We start from the raw sequence: 21,561 nt of genomic DNA, 5'->3' as shown, positions 1-21,561 counted from the left end.
GTCAGGGGAAAAGCACAACAAAGTGCAGTAAACCTCTGTGAAAACGGGGTAAAAGAGTTAAGTGCTGTTAGTCCCAGTGAAATTGGAGCAAGTGTAGTAAATTACAGTATGGCGGTGAAAGTGCAGTAAAAACCCGGTGAGATTGAAGAAAGTGTAGTAAATTACAGTGTGGCGGTGAACGTGCGGTAAAAGCCGGGTAAGATTGAAGAAAGTGTAGTAAATTACAGTGTGGCTGTGAAAGTGCAGTAAAAGCCCGTTAAGATTGAAGAAACTGTAGTAAATTACAGTGTGGCGGTGAAAGTGCTGTAAAAACAGGGTAAGATTAAAGAAAGTATAGTAAATTACAGTGTGGCGGTGAGATTGAAGAAACTGTAGTAAATTACAGTGTGGCGGTGAAAGTGCAGTAAAAGCCCAGTGAGATTGAAGAAAGGGTAGTAAATTACAGTGTGGCGGTGACAGTGCAGTAAAAGCCGGGTAAGATTGAAGAAACTGTAGTAAATTACAGTGTGGCGGTGCGGTGATCTGGCGGGAGCGCGATTGTGAAACAGCGAGACTGGGTCGTTATCAGCGCTGTCTCGCTGTCAGCCTGGAGAAACATTGACCCGGACAAAGTGCAGAAGCCAGCGGGGAGACACCGGGAGACACCGGGAGCCAGCGGCGGCAGCGGCCGAACCGAGCGCGCAGGTAACCGGGGCGCCGGCACCGCCGACACCGTGAGCGCGTTCCGACCCACGGCAGGAAGCACGCAGAGCGGCTCCGAGTCCACTCGCTCGGAAAGGGAAATGAAATCGCCTCCGGCGCCAAACGAAGGCTCGTCAGAAGCCGGGCAGGTTTTTTTTCTGTGCAGAGCACTAGCTGGGTTGTAACATTTGCCTCATAGCAGCTCATCCATCCCGTAGCGCTGGAGGACTCCGCATCACGGCGTTGGCTGAACGTCTCCGGGGCGCATCGCACTTCCAAACGTGAAAATAACCGCTTGAACTGAGGGCTCGTTCAGCTGCAAAGCCCGTACAGCAGCGAGTTCGCTTGACTGGACACCGGACATCGGGGGTGCCGCTCTTCAGACCACGTGACAGGCGGAGGTCCTGCCCACGTGGTCAGTGAAGACCCAGGACAGTGGAAGAGCAGGGGTCTTCACTTCAGTGTGCAGGCTGAGCCCCCAGACTGGACTTTAACTCAGCGGGTGCAGCAGTGTCTTCCTCCTCCCCCTGACCTGTGCCTGGGCTGTGTTGCCCAGGAGGGGGCAGCACTGGAGCTGGGCAGGGGGGTGGTGGTGAAGGGGGTCCTCCCCTGTATGGGAAGCACTTTGGGATCCTCCTGGATCTCTGATACATGAATTATCATTACTTTGTGTGTCCACAGGCTGTGGTCATGGAGAAGGAGAAGACGACATGGAAAGAGTTCATAGAGAACATCAGTGTCCTGCAGTGGGTACTGACCTTCCTTATCATGGGTGAGATCTGCTGGCACACTGACACAGCTTGTATTAACCCCTCTCTCTCAGTGCAGTGTTAATGTACTGTAGTGTCCAGTGTGTCTGTATTAACCTCTCTCTCTCAGTGTAGTGTTAATGTACTGTAGTGTCCAGTGTGTTTGTATTAACCCCTCTCTCTCAGTGCCGTGTTAATGGACTGTAGTGTCCAGTGTGTCTGTATTAACCCCTCTCTCTCAGTGCAGTGTTAATGTACTGTAGTGTCCAGTGTGTCTGTATTAACCCCCCTCTCTCTCAGTGCAGTGTTAATGTACTGTAGTGTCCAGTGTGTCTGTATTAACCCCTCTCTCTCAGTGCAGTGTTAATGTACTGTAGTGTCCAGTGTGTCTGTATTAACCCCCCTCTCTCTCAGTGCAGTGGTAATGTACTGTAGTGTCCAGTGTGTCTGTATTAACCCCCCTCTCCCAGTGCAGTGTTAATGGACTGTAGTGTCCAGTGTGTTTGTATTAACCCTCTCTCTCACTGCAGTGTTGATGTACTGTAGTGTCCAGTGTGTCTGTATTAACCCCTCTCTCTCAGTGCAGTGTTAATGTACTGTAGTGTCCAGTGTGTCTGTATTAACCCCTCTCTCTCTCAGTGCAGTGTTAATGTACTGTAGTGTCCAGTGTGTCTGTATTAACCCCTCTCTCTCAGTGCAGTGTTAATGTACTGTAGTGTCCAGTGTGTCTGTATTAACCCCTCTCTCTCTCAGTGCAGTGTTAATGTACTGTAGTGTCCAGTGTGTCTGTATTAACCCCTCTCTCTCTCAGTGCAGTGTTAATGTACTGTAGTGTCCAGTGTGTCTGTATTAACCCCTCTCTCAGTGCAGTGTTAATGTACTGTAGTGTCCAGTGTGTCTGTATTAACCCCTCTCTCTCTCAGTGCAGTGTTAATGTACTGTAGTGTCCAGTGTGTCTGTATTAACCCCTCTCTCTCAGTGCAGTGTTAATGTACTGTAGTGTCCAGTGTGTCTGTATTAACCCCTCTCTCTCAGTGCAGTGTTAATGTACTGTAGTGCCCAGTTTGTCTGTATTAACCCCTCTCTCTCTCAGTGCAGTGTTAATATACTGTAGTGTCCAGTGTGTCTGTTTTAACCCCTCTCTTTCAGTGCAGTGTTAATGGACTGTAGTGTCCAGTGTATCTGTATTAACCTCTCTCTCTGTATAGGTATCTCCTGCACAATTTTGATGTTATACCTGATATTTACCTCTCTGTGGCTGCTGTCAGTGCTGTACTTCATCTGGATGGTGATAGATTGGGACACTCCAGAGAGAGGTACCATCACACTGAGACACTCACTACACAGACGCTTTGGCTCACCGCCTGACTGGCAAATAGAGTCACGGCATCACGGACACACACAGTCACTGGCTGTCTGACACACTCAAACAGTCACAGAGTGACACAGTGACTGACTATTGAAACGCAGACTACAGACTAAGATGATCTCAAACTAAAATGTATGTGCAGTGACACACTGATATTTTGACCCAGCGGCACAGTGACAGAATGTTGTTTTGATACAGTGACAGGGAGGCAATAACATGTGGTGCAATTCCCTGTGTCTCCTGCAGGGGGCAGGAGATCAGACTGGATCAGGAACTGGAGTGTTTGGAAACACATCAGGGATTATTACCCTGTCACGGTGAGAGACACTTTGTCTCACTGTCTCTCTCACAGCCTCAATCCCTGTCTCACTGTGTGTCTCACTGTCTCAATCCCCATCTCACTGTCTGTGTGTCTCACAGCCTCAATCCCTGACTCACTGTCTGTGTGTCTCACTGCCTCAATCCCCGTCTCACTGTCTGTGTGTCTCACTGTCTCAATCCCTGTCTCACTGTCTGTGTCTCACTGTCTCAATCCCTGTCTCACTGTCTCCCTGTCTGTCGGTTGTCAGCTGGTGAAGACAGCAGAATTAAGCCCCAGTAAAAACTTTGTGTTGGGGTACCACCCACATGGGATCATGTGTGCTGGAGCCTTCTCCTGCTTCAGCACTGAAGGAGCGGGATTCTCGGCAGCGTTCCCAGGAATTCAATCCCACCTCGCCACGCTGGCTGGCCTCTTCCGACTGCCTCTCTACCGAGACTACCTCATGAGTTCTGGTACTGCCCGTCTGCTCTCAGCCTGAGCTTTACGCTCAGTACAGTGTTAATGGACTGTAGTGTCCAGTGTGTCTGTATTAACCCCTCTCTCTCAGTGCAGTGTTAATGTACTGTAGTGTCCAGTGTGTCTGTATTAACCCCCTTCTCCCAGTGCAGTGTTAATGTACTGTAGTGTCCAGTGTGTCTGTATTAACCCCCCTCTCCCAGTGCAGTGTTAATGGACTGTAATGTCCAGTGTGTCTGTATTGACCCCCCTCTCCCAGTGCAGTGTTAATGGACTGTAGTGTCCAGTGTGTCTGTATTAACCCTTCTCTCTCAGTGCAGCGTTAATGTACTGTAGTGTCCAGTGTGTCTGTATTAACCCCTCTCTCTCTGTTTTGTAGGAATGATTCCAGTAAGTAAGCCCAGCCTGGAGTTTGTGCTATCTCGAAGTGGTACTGGTCATGCCGTGGTAATTGTGGTAGGGGGCGCTGCTGAGTCACTGAACTGCACTCCCGGGCTGAACGTGCTGGTGATGAGGGAGAGGAAGGGCTTTGTCCGGCTGGCTCTGGAATACGGGTGAGAGTGTGTCAGGCCTGGGAGAGAGGAGGAGGGTGAGAGGGCAGTGAGTATGTACTGAGTGGATTTGAATCATACTTTAGGCTCTGCCTGCTCTCCTGTCTTCCAGGGCGGATCTGGTGCCAGTGTACTCATTCGGGGAGAACGAGATCTTCGAGCAGTTGGTGTTTTCGGAGGGCAGCCTGGCCCGCAGTGTGCAGAAACTGTTCCAGAGGTTGGTGGGCTTCGCGCCCTGCCTCTTCCATGGGCAGAGATGGGGACTGCTGCCCTACAGGACTCCCATCACCACTGTGGGTCAGTCTGAGTGTGGATGTCCCCCTCTCTCTCAGTGCAGTGTTAATGTACTGTAGTGTCCAGTGTGTCTGTATTAACCCCTCTGTCTCAGTGCAGTGTTAATGTACTGGAGTGTCCAGTGTGTCTGTATTAACCCCTCTCTCTCAGTGCAGTGTTAATGTACTGTAGTGTCCAGTGTGTCCGTATTAACCCCTCTCTCTCTGTGCAGTGTTAATGTACTGTAGTGTCCAGTGTGTCTGTATTAACCCCTCTGTCTCAGTGCAGTGTTAATGTACTGGAGTGTCCAGTGTGTCTGTATTAACCCCTCTCTCTCAGTGCAGTGTTAATGTACTGGAGTGTCCAGTGTGTCTGTATTAACCCCTCTCTCTCAGTGCAGTGTTAATGGACTGTAGTGTCCAGTGTGTCTGTATTAACCCCTCTCTCTCAGTGCAGTGTTAATGTACTGTAGTGTCCAGTGTGTCTGTATTAACCCCTCTGTCTCAGTGCAGTGTTAATGTACTGTAGTGTCCACTGTGTATGTATTAACCCCTCTCTCTCAGTGCAGTGTTAATGTACTGTAGTGTCCAGTGAGTCTGTATTAACCCCACTCTCTCTCTTAGTGCAGTGTTAATATACTGGTCCAGTGTGTATGTATTAACCCCTCTCTCTCAGTGCAGTGTTAATGGACTGTAGTGTCCAGTGTGTCTGTATTAACCCCTCTTTCAGTGCAGTGTTAATGGACTGTAGTGTCCACTGTGTCTGTATTAACCCCCCTCTCTCTCAGTGCAGTGTTAAGGTACTGTAGTGTCCAGTGAGTCTGTATTAACCCCTCTGTCTCAGTGCAGTGTTAATGTACTGTAGTGTCCAGTGTGTCTGTATTAACCCCTCTCTCTCTCTTTCAGTGGGGAAGCCCATCCCTGTACCTCAGGTGTCCTGCCCATCTCAGGAGACAGTTGACCAGTATCACCAGCTGTACATGGAGGCCCTGGAGACTCTTTTCCACACATACAAGACCCGCTGTGGCCTGTCCGACACGCACGAGCTTCAGATCATCTAGAGACCTGCTCTCACACTCTCACCCTCACACTCTTGCACCTGACACTCTCCCAGCGACTCTCTGCTGCTCTCTCAGTAAGAGTGCAGTCAAGCCTGCACTGTTCAATAAACCCAGAGTTTCTGTCAGCTGCGCTGCTTGTGTCCTTTCACACTCCTCGCCTCACTTTTCTGGACACTCCACTCAAAGTGCTTTCCAGGTAATGGGGACTCCCCTCCACCACCAGTGTGCAGCCCCACCTGGATGAGGCGACGGCAGCCATAGTGCACCAGTACACTCCCCACACACCAGCTCTCAGTGGGGAGGAGAGCAGAGTGGTGAAGCCAGTTAAGTGATAGGGATTATTAGGAGACCATGACTGGTAAAGAGCAGGGGGAAATTTGGCCAGGACACCGGGGTAACACCCCTACTCATTCTGAGAAACACCCTGGGATTTTTAATGACCACAGAGAGTCAGGACCTTGGTCTCATCCGAAGGATATTGCCTTTTTACAGCATGGTATCCCTGTCACTATACTGGGGCATTAGGACCCACACACACCGCAGGGTGAGCGCCCCCTACTGGCCCCACTAACACCTCTTCCAGCAGCAGCCTTAGCTTTCCCAGGAGCCCTCCCATCCAGGTACTGACCAGGCTCACACCTGCTGAGCTTCAGTGAGTTGCAGGGTGATATGGATGTTGGCATTTGTTGGAAGAACACTCAAGAGATCACTTCATTCAAGTGCAGTTACATTTAACTCACCTGGGTTTCTGGTTTCAAGTGCTACAATCATGCAGCTGACTAATTAGACCAGCTGTGTAACAGAACTGGAGTGGAATAAAACAAAGACAACACCAGGTCCTGCAGGACTGAGCAGGACTGAGCAGGACAGCTCTGGAGTAAAGGAGGACTTTGCCACAGTGATCCTGGTCCTGAGGGGTCAGTGTGTCTGCAGGGTGTCCAGCCCTGGTCCTGGGGGGTCAGTGTGTCTGCAGGGTGTCCAGCCCTGGTCCTGAGGGGTCAGTGTGTCTGCAGGGTGTCCAGTCGTGGTCCTGGGGGGTCAGTGTGTCTGCAGGGTGTCCAGCCCTGGTCCTGAGGGGTCAGTGTGTCTGCAGCGTGTCCAGTCCTGGTCATGGGGGGTCAGTGTGTATGCAGGGTGTCTAACCCTGGTCCTGAGGGGTCAGTGTGTCTGCAGGGTGTCCAGTCGTGGTTCTGCAGGGTCAGTGTGTCAGCTGGGTGTGAAGGGTGTGAACCTGCTTCAGCAACATGGGTAAACAGCTTGTTCCCCGCTCCCACCCTTTGTGTAAACATGTACTTCCTCTTCCTGGTTTAAAATGCGCCTCCCCGTAGTTTTTTTTTTCCTATATATTTCCTCCGGTTGGTGTTTCACTGTTTATTTTGAAACAGTCCGCTAGGCTGACTAGGTAACTTTGAGAATTGTGAATCGGGTCCCCTCGCAATCTTCAGCTCTCATGAACTTGACTTCCCTCAGTAAAATAAATTGCGGATATGTCCCACACTGCGTGTGAATCTCGTTTTCCCTTTTCAAGTATTACGGTATTCTTATTAATTTACTGGTCTCTCGTCGTCCAATCAACGACGGCGATCTCTGGGTAAGTCTGTGATTGACATGTTATTGACCAATAGATGTGTTTGTTTACAATGTGAGAGGGAAGTTCCGCCTCTCAGGGTGCTTCCTTCAATTACAATGTGGCTCCAGCGCAGATAAACATTCATCGCTCTTCCTTAAAACTGAGTGTATTGACACACAGAATAACCGACTCAAACGTTTCCAGGCAGAAATCGATTGATACATGAATCACAGGTATTTATTCCCGTCGTGTCTCGGAATGAGCCTTGTCTGAAGCCGTGGTCTTCGTTTCGCCGGGCGGAGTTTGCAGACGGTCCCTCAGCGGCGCAGAGTCAGCGGCGGGAAGCGGCGGGATGGAGGAGCTGGACCTGAGTTGCTTTGCAGAGCTGAGGCGCACTTACATCTGCAGCATCTCGGAGGTACCTCCGCGGTTTCGGCTGCTGCTGTTGCAACACGCTCTCGGAACGCATTTCGATTACAGTGTCGTGTCCTGCGTTTTTGATTCCTGCTCTTATTTCTGTGTGCGAGTGCATTCAGCCCCGGTTTACGAACTCCTCACTACACGTCGTATTATGCTGCACATTTATCGCTCTGCCGATTGGAACACAATATGCGTAAAACAGGCTGGGGTCTTTGTCCCACTGCTCGGGCTCGATGACGCCGTGCGCGTTGTGTTTTGCTGTGTTTGATCGTGTGCCGTCCGTGCAGTCAACAGCCATCAAATTTCGCGTAGACTTTAAAATCCTCATGCTCACCTATAAGGCTCTACATGGCTTGGCACCTCAATACCTGTCTGAAGTATTATCGCCCTACTCCCAACCTCGCAACCTCCGCTCTTTAAATTCTGCCCTCCTTACTGTCCCCCAAGCCTGTCTACATTGTATGGGCGACAGGGCCTTCTCCTGTTATGCCCCCAAGCTCTGGAACTCTTTGCCCAAGGATATCAGAGAGTCATCTTCTCTAAACTCCTTCAAATCCAGACTCAAAACCCTCTTCTTCAGAAAAGCCTTTACTTAACTGGTCCCATTCTTCACCCCTCTGCTCTTCTTAGTACCACCTTCCACGGTCTCCTCTATTGTTATTTTTGTGTTGTTGTAATTGTAATTGTGTCTTATCTTGTGTATTCTTCTTATTTATTGTTGTATTCTTCTTATTTATTGTTATTGTCATCCTGTAAAACGCTTTGAGAAGCCACCTTTAAAGGCGCTATATAAAATAAAGTTTATTATTATTATTATTATTATTATTATTATTATTATTAACAGGGGTCCAAGCGTGCGGGGAAATCTCTTTGTGTGGCTTTGAATTTAGCTGCTTTGGCTGGCGGGCCAGTTAGTTTGTAGGGAAGTCGGCCGTGGTGCGAGTGTGCGCGTGTCTGCCTCTGCCTCTTGGGATAGACTCCGGCTCCCTCCGCCCACCCGCCCCTGACGTGAACAAAGAGGTTAGAAGATGGATGGAGTCTGAGAGACAGAGATAGACGTGTATAGAAATTGAAGGATGGGGAGGGGCAGTCCGTGTCCGTGCTGTATATGTCAGTGTGAGGATCAGGGCCTTTGGGTTAACCCTTCCCTTCCTGCTGTGTCCCAGGGCTTGAGCGAAGCGCTCTCCCTCATGTCCAGACTCAACTCCAACCTGCAGCTGTGGGCAGAGAGGACCGGCGAGCTGGAGCAGCTGGCTGTGGTGAGTGTCTGAGTGTCTGTTTCACCCCCACCCCCTCTCTCTCTCTCTCCCAGGTGTGTGTTTCACTCCCTCTCTCTCTTTCTCTCTCCCAGGTGTGTGTTTCACTCCCTCTCTCTCTCCCCCAGGTGTGTGTTTCACTCCTTCTCTCTCTCTCTCTCTCTCTCCCCCAGGTGTGTGTTTCACTCCTTCTCTCTCTCTCCCAGGTGTGTGTTTCACTCCCTCTCTCTCTTTCTCTCTCCCAGGTGTGTTTCATTCCCTCTCTCTCTCGCCCAGGTGTGTGTTTCACTCCCTCTCTCTCTTTCTCTCTCCCAGGTGTGTGTTTCACTCCCTCTCTCTCTTTCTCTCTCCCAGGTCTGTGTTTCACTCCCTCTCTCTCCCAGGTGTGTGTTTCACTCCCTCTCTCTCTCTCCCAGGTGTGGGCCACATTCCAGAGTAGGCTGGCCTCCCTCTCCTCTGCTCTGGCTGCTGTGGAAGGGAAAGGAGATGACAGACAGACTGACACTGAGGACAGTGGACACTAAAGACGTCCCGACCCCACCCTTGTGCCCAAGAGACTCCCAAGCCCTTCCTCTGCCCTCCTTTTCTGTCGGTGTTTCTGGCTGGATGAATATATGAAACATTTTCAAGGATGTTCGAGTAAAAAACGTAAATGCAAACATGCTGTCCCGTGTGTTTCTGCATGGTGGTTTTGCCAGTGCTCACAGTTTGAATGTTTTATAGTTTCATAAATTTTCCAGTATGGGAAATCACTGCCCAATTCCTCTTCTGCAAGCCAGCTGTCAGGTTCTGGAGACCACCGGGTCGGAAACTGAGTCAACGTCCTGTCCTGCTGTTGGCTGGCACGTTGTGGACCAGGCAGTGGTGGTTCTGAGTGCAGGTCGGGCCCTGCAGTACAGACAGGGCTGGCTCTGGTCTGGGCTGGTAACTTTGGACCTCAGTGAGAAAGATGAGGCTGGATTCAAGTCACGAGCAATGTGCTCGACAGCCTCCCCAGCACTAAGTTGCCTCCTGTGCACTTGGACAGGTGGGCTCAGGCTCCACCCTCCCCCTTCTCTGGTCGGTGCCCCTCTTACACAGTGACCTCTGTGGGTCCTGGCATTTTCAGGGACTTGGGGATCTCTGGGATATATTTGTTTGTTGGCTTCTACTTTGGCCCCAGTTAGCGCCAGCAGCAATTTCACCCTGCAACTCAGAGCTGGCAATCCCACTGGAGCTCAGCAGGTGTGGGCCTGGTCAGTACCTGGATGGGAGACTCCTGGGAAAAGCTAAGGTCTCTGCTGGAAGAGTTGACTGCGCTCACCCTGCAGTCTGTGTGGGTCCTAATGCCTCTATTGTGATGGGGACACTGTACTGTAAAAGGGCCCCATCCTTTGGATGAGATGTAAAACTGAGATTCTCTGTTATTGTTAAAAATCCCAGGGCATTTCTCAAGAAGAGTAGGGGTGTTACTGTGGCGTCCTGGCCATTACCAATCATGGCCTCCTAATAATCCTCATCTATGAACTGTCTTCATCACTCTGTTCTCCTCCCCACTATTAGCTGATGTGTGGTGAGTGTACTGGTGCACTATGGCTGCTGTTGCATCATCCTGGTGGGGCTGCACACTTGTGGTGGTGGAGGGGAGTTGCCATTACCTGTAAAGCGCTTTGAGTGGAGTGTCCAGAAAAGCACTATATGTGTAAGCAATTATTATTATTGGTGCACCACACAGTGTATACATCCTTAGGCAAAAGAGCTGATCTTGTGCCTGTACATCCGTGGAAACTATATAAACTACATATAAAATATAAATCTGTTGGAATGCACGTGACACTCTTGCCACTGGTTCTTGGTGTGTGCATGCTCAGATGCACGCGGGGCTGGGAGCTGTGAATCACAGAAACACAGCACCAGCCTGACTGATCTCAGCGTTTGCCCTAGCACACAGGTAAGTCACAGCTGGATAGGTGACCTGGCTTGACCTCCCACAACCCCTGCCTGCACCAGGTGGCAAGTGCTTACAGACCTGTGGGAGAGGATGATAAAGTACAACTTCCTTCGGAGGGTGGCCACTCAAACTTTAATGGCAATCATTGTTAAAAAAAAAAACAACAACAAAGAAAGATAAGAAGACACAATCTGATCTCTCACAGTCTCTCTGGCCACGGGGCAACAGGATTCAATACCACGCGTCATATTTCTCTCTCTCTGATCTCCCTAAAGATCGACCGCTCCACAGCTGGAGCTGCGGCACTGAAAAGTTCTACTCCGCTCTCTCGAGACCAGGGGCTGGCCGCAGTCATCACGGCCCGGCCTGGGTGCATGTCCCGGCTCTCTGCAAGACAGGAGGCCCGAGCTGGAACCAAGGAGAACGTTGGCAATGACAACACTCTCCAGCTTCTCTGTAGAGATCAACGGGTATCATACAGATGAAAAATACAAACTGCTCAAGGCCCACAGCTGATGATGACGAAGCAATGGAGGAGCAGGGGGAATATTTTGCCAAAATTCGGGAAAGCACGGGCGAACTCACCCCAGCCCAGTGGGCGCTCTGCCAAATTCAAGCTTGGGGGGGGGTCATATGACCTTTACTGTATTGCATCTGTGAGCCCTGCTGTCCTGCGGACTAGAGGTCGCGATAGCTCTGCTGTCCTGTGTGCTAGAGGTCACATGAGCACTGCTGTCCTGTATGCTAGGTCGCGTGAGCTCTGCTGTCCTGTGTGCTAGAGGTCACATGAGCGCTGCTGTCCTGTATGCTAGGTCGCGTGAGCTCTGCTGTCCTGTGCGCTAGAGGTCACGTGAGCTCTGCTGTCCTGTAGGCTAGGTCGCGTGAGCGCTGCTGTTCTGTGCGCTAGAGGTCACGTGAGCTCTGCTGTCCTGTAGGCTAGGTCGCGTGAGCTCTGCTGTCCTGTGCGCTAGAGGTCACGTGAGCTCTGCTGTCCTGTAGGCTAGGTCACGTGAGCTCTGCTGTTCTGTGCGCTAGAGGTCACGTGAGCTCTGCTGTCCTGTATGCTAGGTCGTGTGAGCTCTGCTGTTCTGTGCGCTAGAGGTCACGTGAGCTCTGCTGTCCTGTATGCTAGGTCGCGTGAGCTCTGCTGTTCTGTGCGCTAGAGGTCACGTGAGCTCTGCTGTCCTGTAGGCTAGGTCTCATGAGCTCTGCTGTCCTGTGCGCTAGATGTCGCGTGAGCTGTTTCCTGTGCATTAGAGGTTGTGTGAACTCTGCCGATATGTATCCCAGTAGTCGTGAGCTCTGCTCTCCTGTGCACTAGAGGTCACATGAGGTCTTCTGTCCTGTGCACTAGAGGAAGCATGAGGTCTGCTGTCCTGTGTGCTAGAGGTCACATGAGCTTGTGTCCTGTGCACTAGAGGTAGTGAAAGCTCTGCTGATATGTATCCCAGTAGTCACGTGAGCTTGGCCATCCTGTGCACTAGAAGCGGAAGTTCTGCGATCCTGTACAGTGGACGTCGTGTGAGCTCTGCTGTCCTGTGTGCAAGAAAAAGTATAGCGCTCTGCTGTCCTGTAACCTAGTAGTCATGTGAGCTCTCCGGCACACTGCCTGCTTGGAGAACCAGTAGGCACAGCTGGCTCATGAGCCCTTTCCTTTACAAATTCCAGAAGGCAGGATGACTGGGTACCCCCAGTGGCTCAAACAACACCCCTTTCTGTATCTGAAAGACATATTTCTTTATTGCCCACCCCCCCCATCTTTAAGGCTGACAGCCCAGGCAGAGAATCCTCTGCAAAAAGCAAGAACAGCTGAATACAATCCATGTTGAACAAGCGGCAAACCTCCAGGTGAACAGTCAGGAAGACGGGGCAAAGGTCACACACCAGCCTTCCCGGAGACGGATCGCTTTCCCGAAAGAGCCCTCGAGGCCGAGAAGGCGCAGAGCTCCGGCCTCTGGCAGCCAGGGGGGTCGGGCTGGCCCTGCAGGCGCCCCCAGTGTCAGCGCAAGCCCAGCCCTCTGTCCCTTCACCGGGCCCCACATGGGCTGCCCTCACCCCTGACCCCTGACCCCACAACAAGCTGATGCAGACTGGGGGCGACTCTCCCCAGCAATACAGAGACGCTCCTTCCTTGATGTTAAGGGGTCCGAGCCGGAGATCATCTGGAACTGGTAAAAAGACAAAGCCGTAGGGAGAGCTGCCCTGCATTCCAAACCCAGGAGCGCCGGCGGTTTTACTTCTTTTATTAACAGTTCCATTGTGGGGAAAAAAAAATCAAACGCAAAAAAAATCAACAAGGGGTTGTCAAAGCACGCAAATGGAGTCTGAACACCTCTGCGTCGAAACGGAGGCGCGTCATCGTCTCGGTCCCCGGTGTCGCTCTGTGGGCATCTCGTCCAGCTAATCCGGACGCCCGCCCAGCTGACCCCCCCTCCCACCCGCGGAAAAGTCATGTGCTGGTTCGTGTCGGGTGTCGGGGGGCCGAGTTGGCGTCTCTCCGCGTCCTCCTCCGCCGAGCTCCGCTGTCCGGCTCACGGGCTCGTGGGCTACTTCCGCGCAGACGAGGGCCCTTTGTGGAACAGGTAGATCGGCCGCTGGAACCCTGCAACCGAGGCGACACGCAGAGGTCAGCCGCGGGCGGACACGGGGGGCAGCGATGGAGGGGGGGGTCAGGAAGGGAGACGGACCGGCGCACCACACCTTTCGAGGAGCTCTTGGGCGTCCCGATCAGCTCGTAGCTGGAGAAGCCCACCTCCGGCCCGGTCAGGTAGGAGCTGAACTGGTCAGGCTTGAAACGGATGCTGTAGTAGTTCTTATAGATGGTCTCCTGCACCGGAGAGAGAGGGAGAGAGTGCAGAGAGGGGAAGAAAGGGGACAGAGGAGAGCGGAGAAAGGAGAAAGGCAGAGAGAGAGAGAGAGAGGAGAGAGGAGGAGAAAGCGAGGGTGGAAGGAGGGGAGAAATGGAGGAAGAGAAAACAGAGAGGATAGAGAAGAAGAACAAGCAGAGAGAAAAGCTAATTAGTGACAGAGCCACACAACAAAGTACACCATGGCACATATTACACTGGCCGGAGGGACAAAAGGGGAATCTGGAGACCTCCCTCTCCCCCCTCACCGTTAGTTTCTTCCTCTTGCCATACGAGGCCCAGGGCTGGGGCTCCAGGATGAAGATGCCCCCTGGCTGCAGGTGGCGGTAGACGCGCTTGAAGAGGCGCTGCAGGCCGGCATCACCCCAGTTCAGGTGCACCCACTTGGTCATGCTGAGGCACAGGATGACGTCGTACTCTGGCTTCTGGGACACGAGGAGCTCGTCATTGGGCAGGACATAATTACCCTGAGACAGAGGAGCATGAAGCAGATCAGGCAGGCGTACTCCTGCGAGGGGTGAGTTACAGAGCTCACTGTTCTGTTAGACATGCATACAGGCATACACTAAAACACACATGCATTGATACAGTGAAGCACACACACAGTAGAAGACCATCACAGTCTGCACACACACAAAAAGTCAGTGAGACACTGTCACAGTCTGCACGCGCACACAGTCAGTCTGCACAGACACCGAGTCAGTGCGACACCATCAGTCTGCACAGACACCGAGTCAGTGTAACACCGTCACAGTCTGCACGCGCACACAGTCTGGACAGACACCGTCACAGTCTGCACGCGCACACAGTCAGTCTGGACAGACACCGTCACAGTCTGCACGCGCACACAGTCAGTCTGGACAGACACCGTCACAGTCTGCACGCGCACACAGTCAGTCTGGACAGACACCGTCACAGTCTGCACGCGCACACAGTCAGTCTGGACAGACACCGTCACAGTCTGCACGCGCACACAGTCAGTCTGGACAGACACCGTCACAGTCTGCACGCGCACACAGTCAGTCTGGACAGACACCGAGTCAGTGAGACACTGTCACAGTCTGCACGCGCACACAGTCAGTGCGACAGTCTGCACAGTCTGCACGCGCACACAGTCAGTCTGCACAGACACCGAGTCAGTGCGACACCGTCACACTCTGCACAGACACCAAGTCAGTGCGACCCCGTCACAGTCTGCACGCGCACACAGTCAGTGCGACCCCGTCACAGTCTGCACGCGCACACAGTCAGTGCGACCCCGTCACAGTCTGCACGCGCACACAGTCAGTGCGACCCCGTCACAGTCTGCACGCGCACACAGTCAGTGCGACCCCGTCACAGTCTGCACAGACACCAAGTCAGTGCGACACCGTCACACTCTGAACAGACACCAAGTCAGTGCGACACCGTCACACTCTGCACGCGCACACAGTCAGTCTGCACAGACAGCGAGTCAGTGCGACACCGTCAATCTGCACGCGCACAGTCAGTGCGACACCATCACACTCTGCACAGACACCAAGTCAGTGCGACACCGTCACACTCTGCACGCGCACACAGTCAGTCTGCACAGACAGCGAGTCAGTGCGACACCGTCAATCTGCACGCGCACAGTCAGTGCGACACCATCACACTCTGCACAGACACCAAGTCAGTGCGACCCCGTCACAGTCTGCACGCGCACAGTCAGTCTGGACAGACAGTGCAACACCGTCAGTCTGGACGCGCACACAGTCAGTGCGACAGTATGCACAGACACCAAGTCAGTGCGACACCGTCACACTCTGCACAGACACCAAGTCAGTGTGACACCGTCACAGTCTGCACAGACACCAAGTCAGTGTGACACCGTCACAGTCTGCACGCGCACACAGTCAGTCTGCACAGACACCGAGTCAGTGCGACACCGTCAATCTGCACGCACACAGTCGGTGCGACACCGCCACGGTCTGCACGCGCACACAGTCGGTGCGACACCGCCACGGTCTGCACGCGCACACAGTCAGTCTGCACAGTCAGTGCAACACCATCAGTCTGGACGCGCACACAGTCAGTGCGACAGTTTGCACAGACACCAAGTCAGTACGACACCGTCACAGTCTGCACAGACACCAAGTCAGTGCGACACCGTCACACTCTGCACAGACACCTAGTCAGTGCGACCCCGTCACAGTCTGCACGCGCACACAGTCAGTGCGACCCCGTCACAGTCTGCACAGACACCAAGTCGGTGCGACCCCGTCACAGTCTGCACAGACACCAAGTCGGTGCGACCCCGTCACAGTCTGCACAGACACCAAGTCGGTGCGACCCCGTCACAGTCTGCACAGACACCAAGTCGGTGCGACACCGTCACAGTCTGCACAGACACCAAGTCGGTGCGACACCGTCACAGTCTGCACAGACACCAAGTCGGTGCGACACCGTCACAGTCTGCACAGACACCAAGTCGGTGCGACACCGTCACAGTCTGCACGCGCGCACAGTCGGTGCGACCCCGTCACAGTCTGCACGCGCGCACAGTCAGTGCGACCCCGTCACAGTCTGCACGCGCGCACAGTCAGTGCGACACCGTCACAGTCTGCACGCGCGCACAGTCAGTGCGACCCCGTCACAGTCTGCACGCGCGCACAGTCAGTGCGACCCCGTCACAGTCTGCACGCGCGCACAGTCAGTGCGACCCCGTCACAGTCTGCACGCGCACAGTCAGTGCGACCCCGTCACAGTCTGCACGCGCGCACAGTCAGTGCGACCCCGTCACAGTCTGCACGCGCGCACAGTCAGTGCGACCCCGTCACAGTCTGCACGCGCGCACAGTCAGTGCGACCCCGTCACAGTCTGCACGCGCGCACAGTCAGTGCGACCCCGTCACAGTCTGCACGCGCGCACAGTCAGTGCGACCCCGTCACAGTCTGCACGCGCGCACAGTCAGTGCGACCCCGTCACAGTCTGCACGCGCGCACAGTCAGTGCGACCCCGTCACAGTCTGCACGCGCGCACAGTCAGTGCGACACCGTCACACTCTGCACGCGCACACAGTCAGTGCGACACCGTCACACTCTGCACGCGCACACAGTCTGTCTGCACAGTCAGTGCAACACCGTCAGTCTGGACGCGCACACAGTCAGTGCGACAGTCTGCGCAGACACCAAGTCGGTGCGACACCGTCACACTCTGCACAGACACCAAGTCGGTGCGACACCGTCACACTCTGCACAGACACCAAGTCGGTGCGACACCGTCACACTCTGCACAGACACCAAGTCGGTGCGACACCGTCACAGTCTGCACGCGCACACAGTCTGTCTGCACAGTCAGTGCAACACCGTCAGTCTGGACGCGCACACAGTCAGTGCGACAGTCTGCACAGACACCAAGTCGGTGCGACACCGTCACACTCTGCACAGACACCAAGTCGGTGCGACACCGTCACACTCTGCACAGACACCAAGTCGGTGCGACACCGTCACACTCTGCACAGACACCAAGTCGGTGCGACACCGTCACACTCTGCACGCGCACACAGTCTGTCTGCACAGTCAGTGCAACACCGTCAGTCTGGACGCGCACACAGTCAGTGCGACAGTCTGCACAGACACCAAGTCGGTGCGACACCGTCACACTCTGCACAGACACCAAGTCGGTGCGACACCGTCACACTCTGCACAGACACCAAGTCGGTGCGACACCGTCACAGTCTGCACGCGCACACAGTCTGTCTGCACAGTCAGTGCAACACCGTCAGTCTGGACGCGCACACAGTCAGTGCGACAGTCTGCACAGACACCAAGTCAGTGCGACACCGTCACAGTCTGCACGCGCACACAGTCAGTGGGACACCGTCACAGTCTGTGAAACAGTGACCCGCTGGAACCGACAGTGAAACATTGACCCGCTGGGACCGATTCTTGGCACAGCCGCCAGCGGTGCTCACCTTCGACTAGGACTCACCTGCACGAACGTGACGTTGGCGGGGAAGTCTCCCGGAGCCGAAGGGGCGGGCTGAGCCACAGGCGGGGCGGCGATGGGCCCCCGGCAGATCCGCAGGGAGATGGGGAAGGGGTGTCTGGCGGCGGGAGGCGCTGGCAGGCGGCTCTGGGAGCCGGTGGAGTCTTCTGCCACGTTCCCCGTCCTCTTTTCCTCCTGCTCCTCCTGCTGCACCTGTATGGCCGCCTCCTCCTCCTGGTTCCCCAGAGAGGCTCCCTCACGATCCTGCTCCTGCTCCCGATCCTGCTGGTGATCCTGCTCCCGATCCTGCTGGTGATCCCGATCCAGCTCCTGCTCGTGCTGGCGATCCTGCTCCTGATCCAGATCCAGATCCCGCTCGTGTTGGTGATCCTGCTCCTGATCCCGATCCAGATCCTGTGCTCGATCCGGCTCCTGCTTCCGTTCCTGACCCAGATCCCGACCCCGCTCCTGCTCCGCCGCCCCCTCCCTGCGCCGCTGCCGCGCCTCCTCGGCCGCCAGCTCGGACAGGTAGTGCCGGACGTTCTGCCGCGCGGCGTGCACCAGCGCGCCGTCGATGTCCAGGCCGGTGACGCGGGCCGGCTGCCAGTTCTTGGCGAGGGTCAGCGTCAGGTGGCCCGTGTTGCAGCCCAGGTCCAGCACGGCCTTGCCCCGGAACCACTCGGGCCGCAGCACCCTGACGCGCGGGTCCTCGCTCCAGCCAGGGTTGCGGTAGCCGTAGTACTTGTTGTAGTTTCCGTACTGGAACTTGCGCTGCTGCTGCTGCTGCTGCTGGCGGCGCCGCCGGTGCGTCCCGGCGCCCCCGCGGGCGCACGAGGCCGAGGCGGCGCCGCCCGGCGCCCCCATCCCGCCGGCGCCCCCGCCCACGGGGGTCTGGAAGGTTTGGGCTTGCTGCCGGGCCGCCCGCCCCTTCTCCGGGGTGACCTTGCGGCCGCCCGCGGCGGGGCCCGGCCCGGCGGCGGCCGAGGAGGAGTCGGACTTGCTGGACGTGCGCCGGCGCTTGCGGTGCCTCGCCGGGCAGGAGGGCGGCGCCGCCGAGCCCGGGGGGGCCGAGGCGCAGGAGGAGGGGTCGGCGGCGCTGGGCGGCAGGATGGGCTGCACCACCTCGTCGCGGCAGTTGATGGAGGTGTTGAGCTCGTAGGGCCGCGGGGACTCCGGCACGGGCGTGAGGCCGGCCCCGGGCGCGGCGCCCTCGGCGGGGGCCTGCGGGACCGCGCTCCCGGGCACGGAGGAGGACAGCGCCACCCCAGCGCCCCGGCCCTCGCGCAGGGCGCCTGCCCGGCCCGGCTCGGCGGGGTCCGGCTGCGTGGAGACGCCCCCCCCGCCGCCGCCGCCGCCGCCGTGGTGCCGGTGCCGGTGCCGCTTGCGGCCCCCGCCGCCCGTCTTCATGGGCGACACCAGCAGGCCGGTCTCGCCGCCGGCGCAGTTCAGGTTGAGCGGGTCGGTGATGTCCTTGGGGATCAGGATCTCCACCGGGTCGCGGCTCTTGGCGGGCAGCGGCGAGGACTTGGGCGTCTCGGCGTTCAGCGCGCGGTTCACCTCCTCGTCCAGCAGGCTGTTGAGGTTCAGGGGGTCGAAGATGTTGCCCCCCAGGAGGAAGTTGGTGGGCAGCACGGGGTCGCTCTCCGAGTTGGCACGCCGCCGCCTCTTGCTGAAGCCGGGGTGCTTGAACCCCACGTTCACGCTGTTCCTGCGCTTGAAGGCCTTCTGCTGCTGCTGCTGCTGCTGCTGCTGCTGCTGCTGGAGCCCATTCTTGGGCCTGGCGGCGCCGCAATCCCGGCCCGGCTGCTCCGCCGGCTCCGTGCCCGCTTGGGCGGCGGCGCCCCCCTGCGGGCGGGGGGCGCTACTGTGGTCGCCGGCGCACTCCCCCTCCGGCTGCGCGCGGCGGTGGGGCTGGTCCTGGGGCCCGCTGGCGCCCGGCCCGGCCGGCTCCTTGTCCACCGACATCTCGATCATCTCCTGCTGGGCCCCGGGGCGACGCCGGCGGCACTGCGCATGGACCTGCGGAGCAGACACAGGGGGGCGAGAGTCAGCGCGGCACGGCGGCGGGGAGCACCGCGTCTCCCACCCCTCCCATCCCGCTCACCTCATCGGCCGCCCGACGATCACTCTAGCCCCTCTCACCTCTACAACAACTCCCCCCCCAGCCTCCTCTGGCCTTGAGAGCACCAGCACACTTTCCCCGACAAAGATGTGTTTCACAGAAACCAGGCAGTCAAGCAGCCCGTCCCTGCAGAAAACAGAATTCCTTCAGCGGCTGACAAACGTCTTTCTTTTGTGTGTTTTTTTTTTTTAGTCCTCGGCACTAGGAGCTGCTAGGCTTTGCGAATGAGCTGCCGAGTCTCTTGTCCATGTGCTTTGTGGTAGCAGCAAAGCAGGAAAAAAAAAAAACGTTGTCTATTCGTCCGGCAGCGTCAGCCCACCCTCTCCCGTGCGTGCCCCTGCGTGCTCCCGCCCCCTCCCGGCAGCGAGGAAGCAATTTGCATAACCACGCCCCCGCGTCGCCAAACGTCCCCCCGCGCTCATGAATAATTCATGAGACATAGGAGCTCTATGGAGGCAAGAAAAAAAGCGCACACATACATACACACACGGAGACACAGATACACACATACACGCAGCCTGGTCGCCGTATTCTCCGCCTTCCCGTTTGCTGAAGCTGCACCCCCAACTTTCCCTCCCCCGAGTTTTTTTAGTAAGTCAATCGGAAAAATTAAATCCACCCAACAACTGACTTGGCGAGAGACATTTTTTTTTCTGGATCGTGCCCGCAAGTTTTGTTTTTTCTTAAATATATATTTATACATTAAAAGTACCACACGAAATCAAAAAGTATGAAATCTGCAAGACCCACCCCCTCCAAGAAATCAGTTTTCGTCTGAACTGAATTATTTAAAAAACAAAAAAACAATTTTTTTGTTTGAACTCGCAGTCAGTGTGTGTGTGAGTGTCAGTGAGCTCTCTCTCGCTGGACCCCCCTCTCGCGGCTCTAATCAGCGAGACTAGCTCGAGCTGCTGGATCTCGCGCTGCGTTTTGGCGTCTCCTCGAGCTTTATATGTCTCTCGTGTAGCCCAGGAAAAAAAGACTGGCAGCCACGCCAGCCAATCAGAGGAGGAAATACCTCCCCGCCTTTCTTCATCTGACCAATAGGAAGGAACGGGGGGAGAGGCGAAACGACTAACCTCGTCTCTTCCTCCCTCCTTTTCCCTGTAGGTCTCTAGTACAGTGCCTGACAAAAATACATTTCCCACAAGGGCTGGACGCTATTTTTATAAACCAACGCCCTAATATGCGAAAAACAAATGAAAATAATTTCACTGCGTCTCGGCTGACTTTCAGCGTTGGCCTGTTTTTTTTAATTACAACCGACAGCACTTTTTCTCCCTGTTCAGACAGGAAACCGCCGCGGCCACCCCAACCCGTGTAAACAACCTGGTGTTTCACTGCCGCCGGAACGAATCTCGCTCTTTCTCCGGCACAGCCGCACCCACACAAAGGACGATAAAATGCTCGCACGCTGAATAGTGTGATGTGTCTTCGAGAAAGAAAGTCGTAGCGGTTAAAACGCGGTCCCCGCCCCCTCCCCCTTCCACCGCTTCCCCTCCCCCCAGCACTCGGCGCTCGCCTGCGACAGCACGTGAGGCAGGTCCTCGAGCCTTCCGTGGAGGATTCTGGGACATGTAGTTTTCCCAGTCGCGACAGTCCACTCCAGACGGTTTCGCGACTGGAGAGCTTCTTCCTAAACGTGCACAGTGAAGCGCAAGGCGTGTTATAAACGCACCTCTTGCCACTGACGCCTTCTTAAGCACGTCAGTCTTTTACCCTCTGATGACCGTCTTCGAGTTACAAAGCTCACCACAGCGAATTCACCGTGAAGAACTAACGTTGTTCAGTGACCCCGTGCTTCACGCAGCGGCATCTACACGACTAGATGCTTGCAAAATCAAGCCCCCCCCTTCGTTCGATACAACGTTATTCACTCCTCCACTTCATTTTATTACAATAACGCCACCCGCAGTGGAGCGTTTTAGAACTGTCCCCTGCGCACAGGTGCCGGTTGAGTGACAGAGGTCAGTCCTCTCTCGTGTGA

General features: G+C 55.3%; 2 protein-coding genes across 6 annotated transcripts; one reads left to right on the top strand and one right to left on the bottom strand.

Moving 5' to 3' along the window:
• Positions 1 to 362: 362 nt before the first annotated feature.
• On the top strand, positions 363 to 9,366 carry mogat3b (monoacylglycerol O-acyltransferase 3b). Its single transcript, XM_088628375.1, has 10 exons — positions 363 to 684; positions 1,363 to 1,453; positions 2,639 to 2,746; positions 3,046 to 3,116; positions 3,369 to 3,573; positions 3,957 to 4,131; positions 4,241 to 4,425; positions 5,307 to 7,449; positions 8,618 to 8,710; positions 9,124 to 9,366. Exons 2-8 carry the CDS (start codon positions 1,372 to 1,374, stop codon positions 5,459 to 5,461), a joined length of 981 nt encoding a protein of 326 aa, XP_088484501.1. The 5' UTR covers positions 363 to 684; positions 1,363 to 1,371; the 3' UTR covers positions 5,462 to 7,449; positions 8,618 to 8,710; positions 9,124 to 9,366.
• A 1,380-nt stretch (positions 9,367 to 10,746) lies between these two features.
• LOC148672541 (7SK snRNA methylphosphate capping enzyme-like) lies at positions 10,747 to 21,073 on the bottom strand. Of its 5 annotated transcripts, XM_088628369.1 has the most exons (6): positions 20,325 to 20,863; positions 19,557 to 19,700; positions 17,456 to 19,471; positions 13,753 to 13,971; positions 13,338 to 13,464; positions 10,747 to 13,239 (listed from the first exon to the last, which is right to left on the bottom strand). In XM_088628369.1, exons 3-6 carry the CDS (start codon positions 19,424 to 19,426, stop codon positions 13,184 to 13,186), a joined length of 2,373 nt encoding a protein of 790 aa, XP_088484495.1. In that variant the 5' UTR covers positions 19,427 to 19,471; positions 19,557 to 19,700; positions 20,325 to 20,863; the 3' UTR covers positions 10,747 to 13,183. The 5 variants fall into 5 exon arrangements, with proteins under 5 accessions (XP_088484495.1, XP_088484497.1, XP_088484493.1 ...); XM_088628371.1 differs by lacking the exons at positions 19,557 to 19,700; positions 20,325 to 20,863 and adding an exon at positions 20,904 to 21,073; XM_088628367.1 differs by lacking the exon at positions 19,557 to 19,700.
• Between the last annotated feature and the right edge of the window lie 488 nt (positions 21,074 to 21,561).

This window comes from Lepisosteus platostomus, chromosome 4 (assembly GCF_059453375.1).
Source record: "Lepisosteus platostomus isolate fLepPlt1 chromosome 4, fLepPlt1.hap1, whole genome shotgun sequence".
Taxonomy (NCBI): Eukaryota; Metazoa; Chordata; class Actinopteri; order Semionotiformes; family Lepisosteidae; genus Lepisosteus; species Lepisosteus platostomus.
This window is presented reverse-complemented; position numbering and strand designations above follow the sequence as displayed.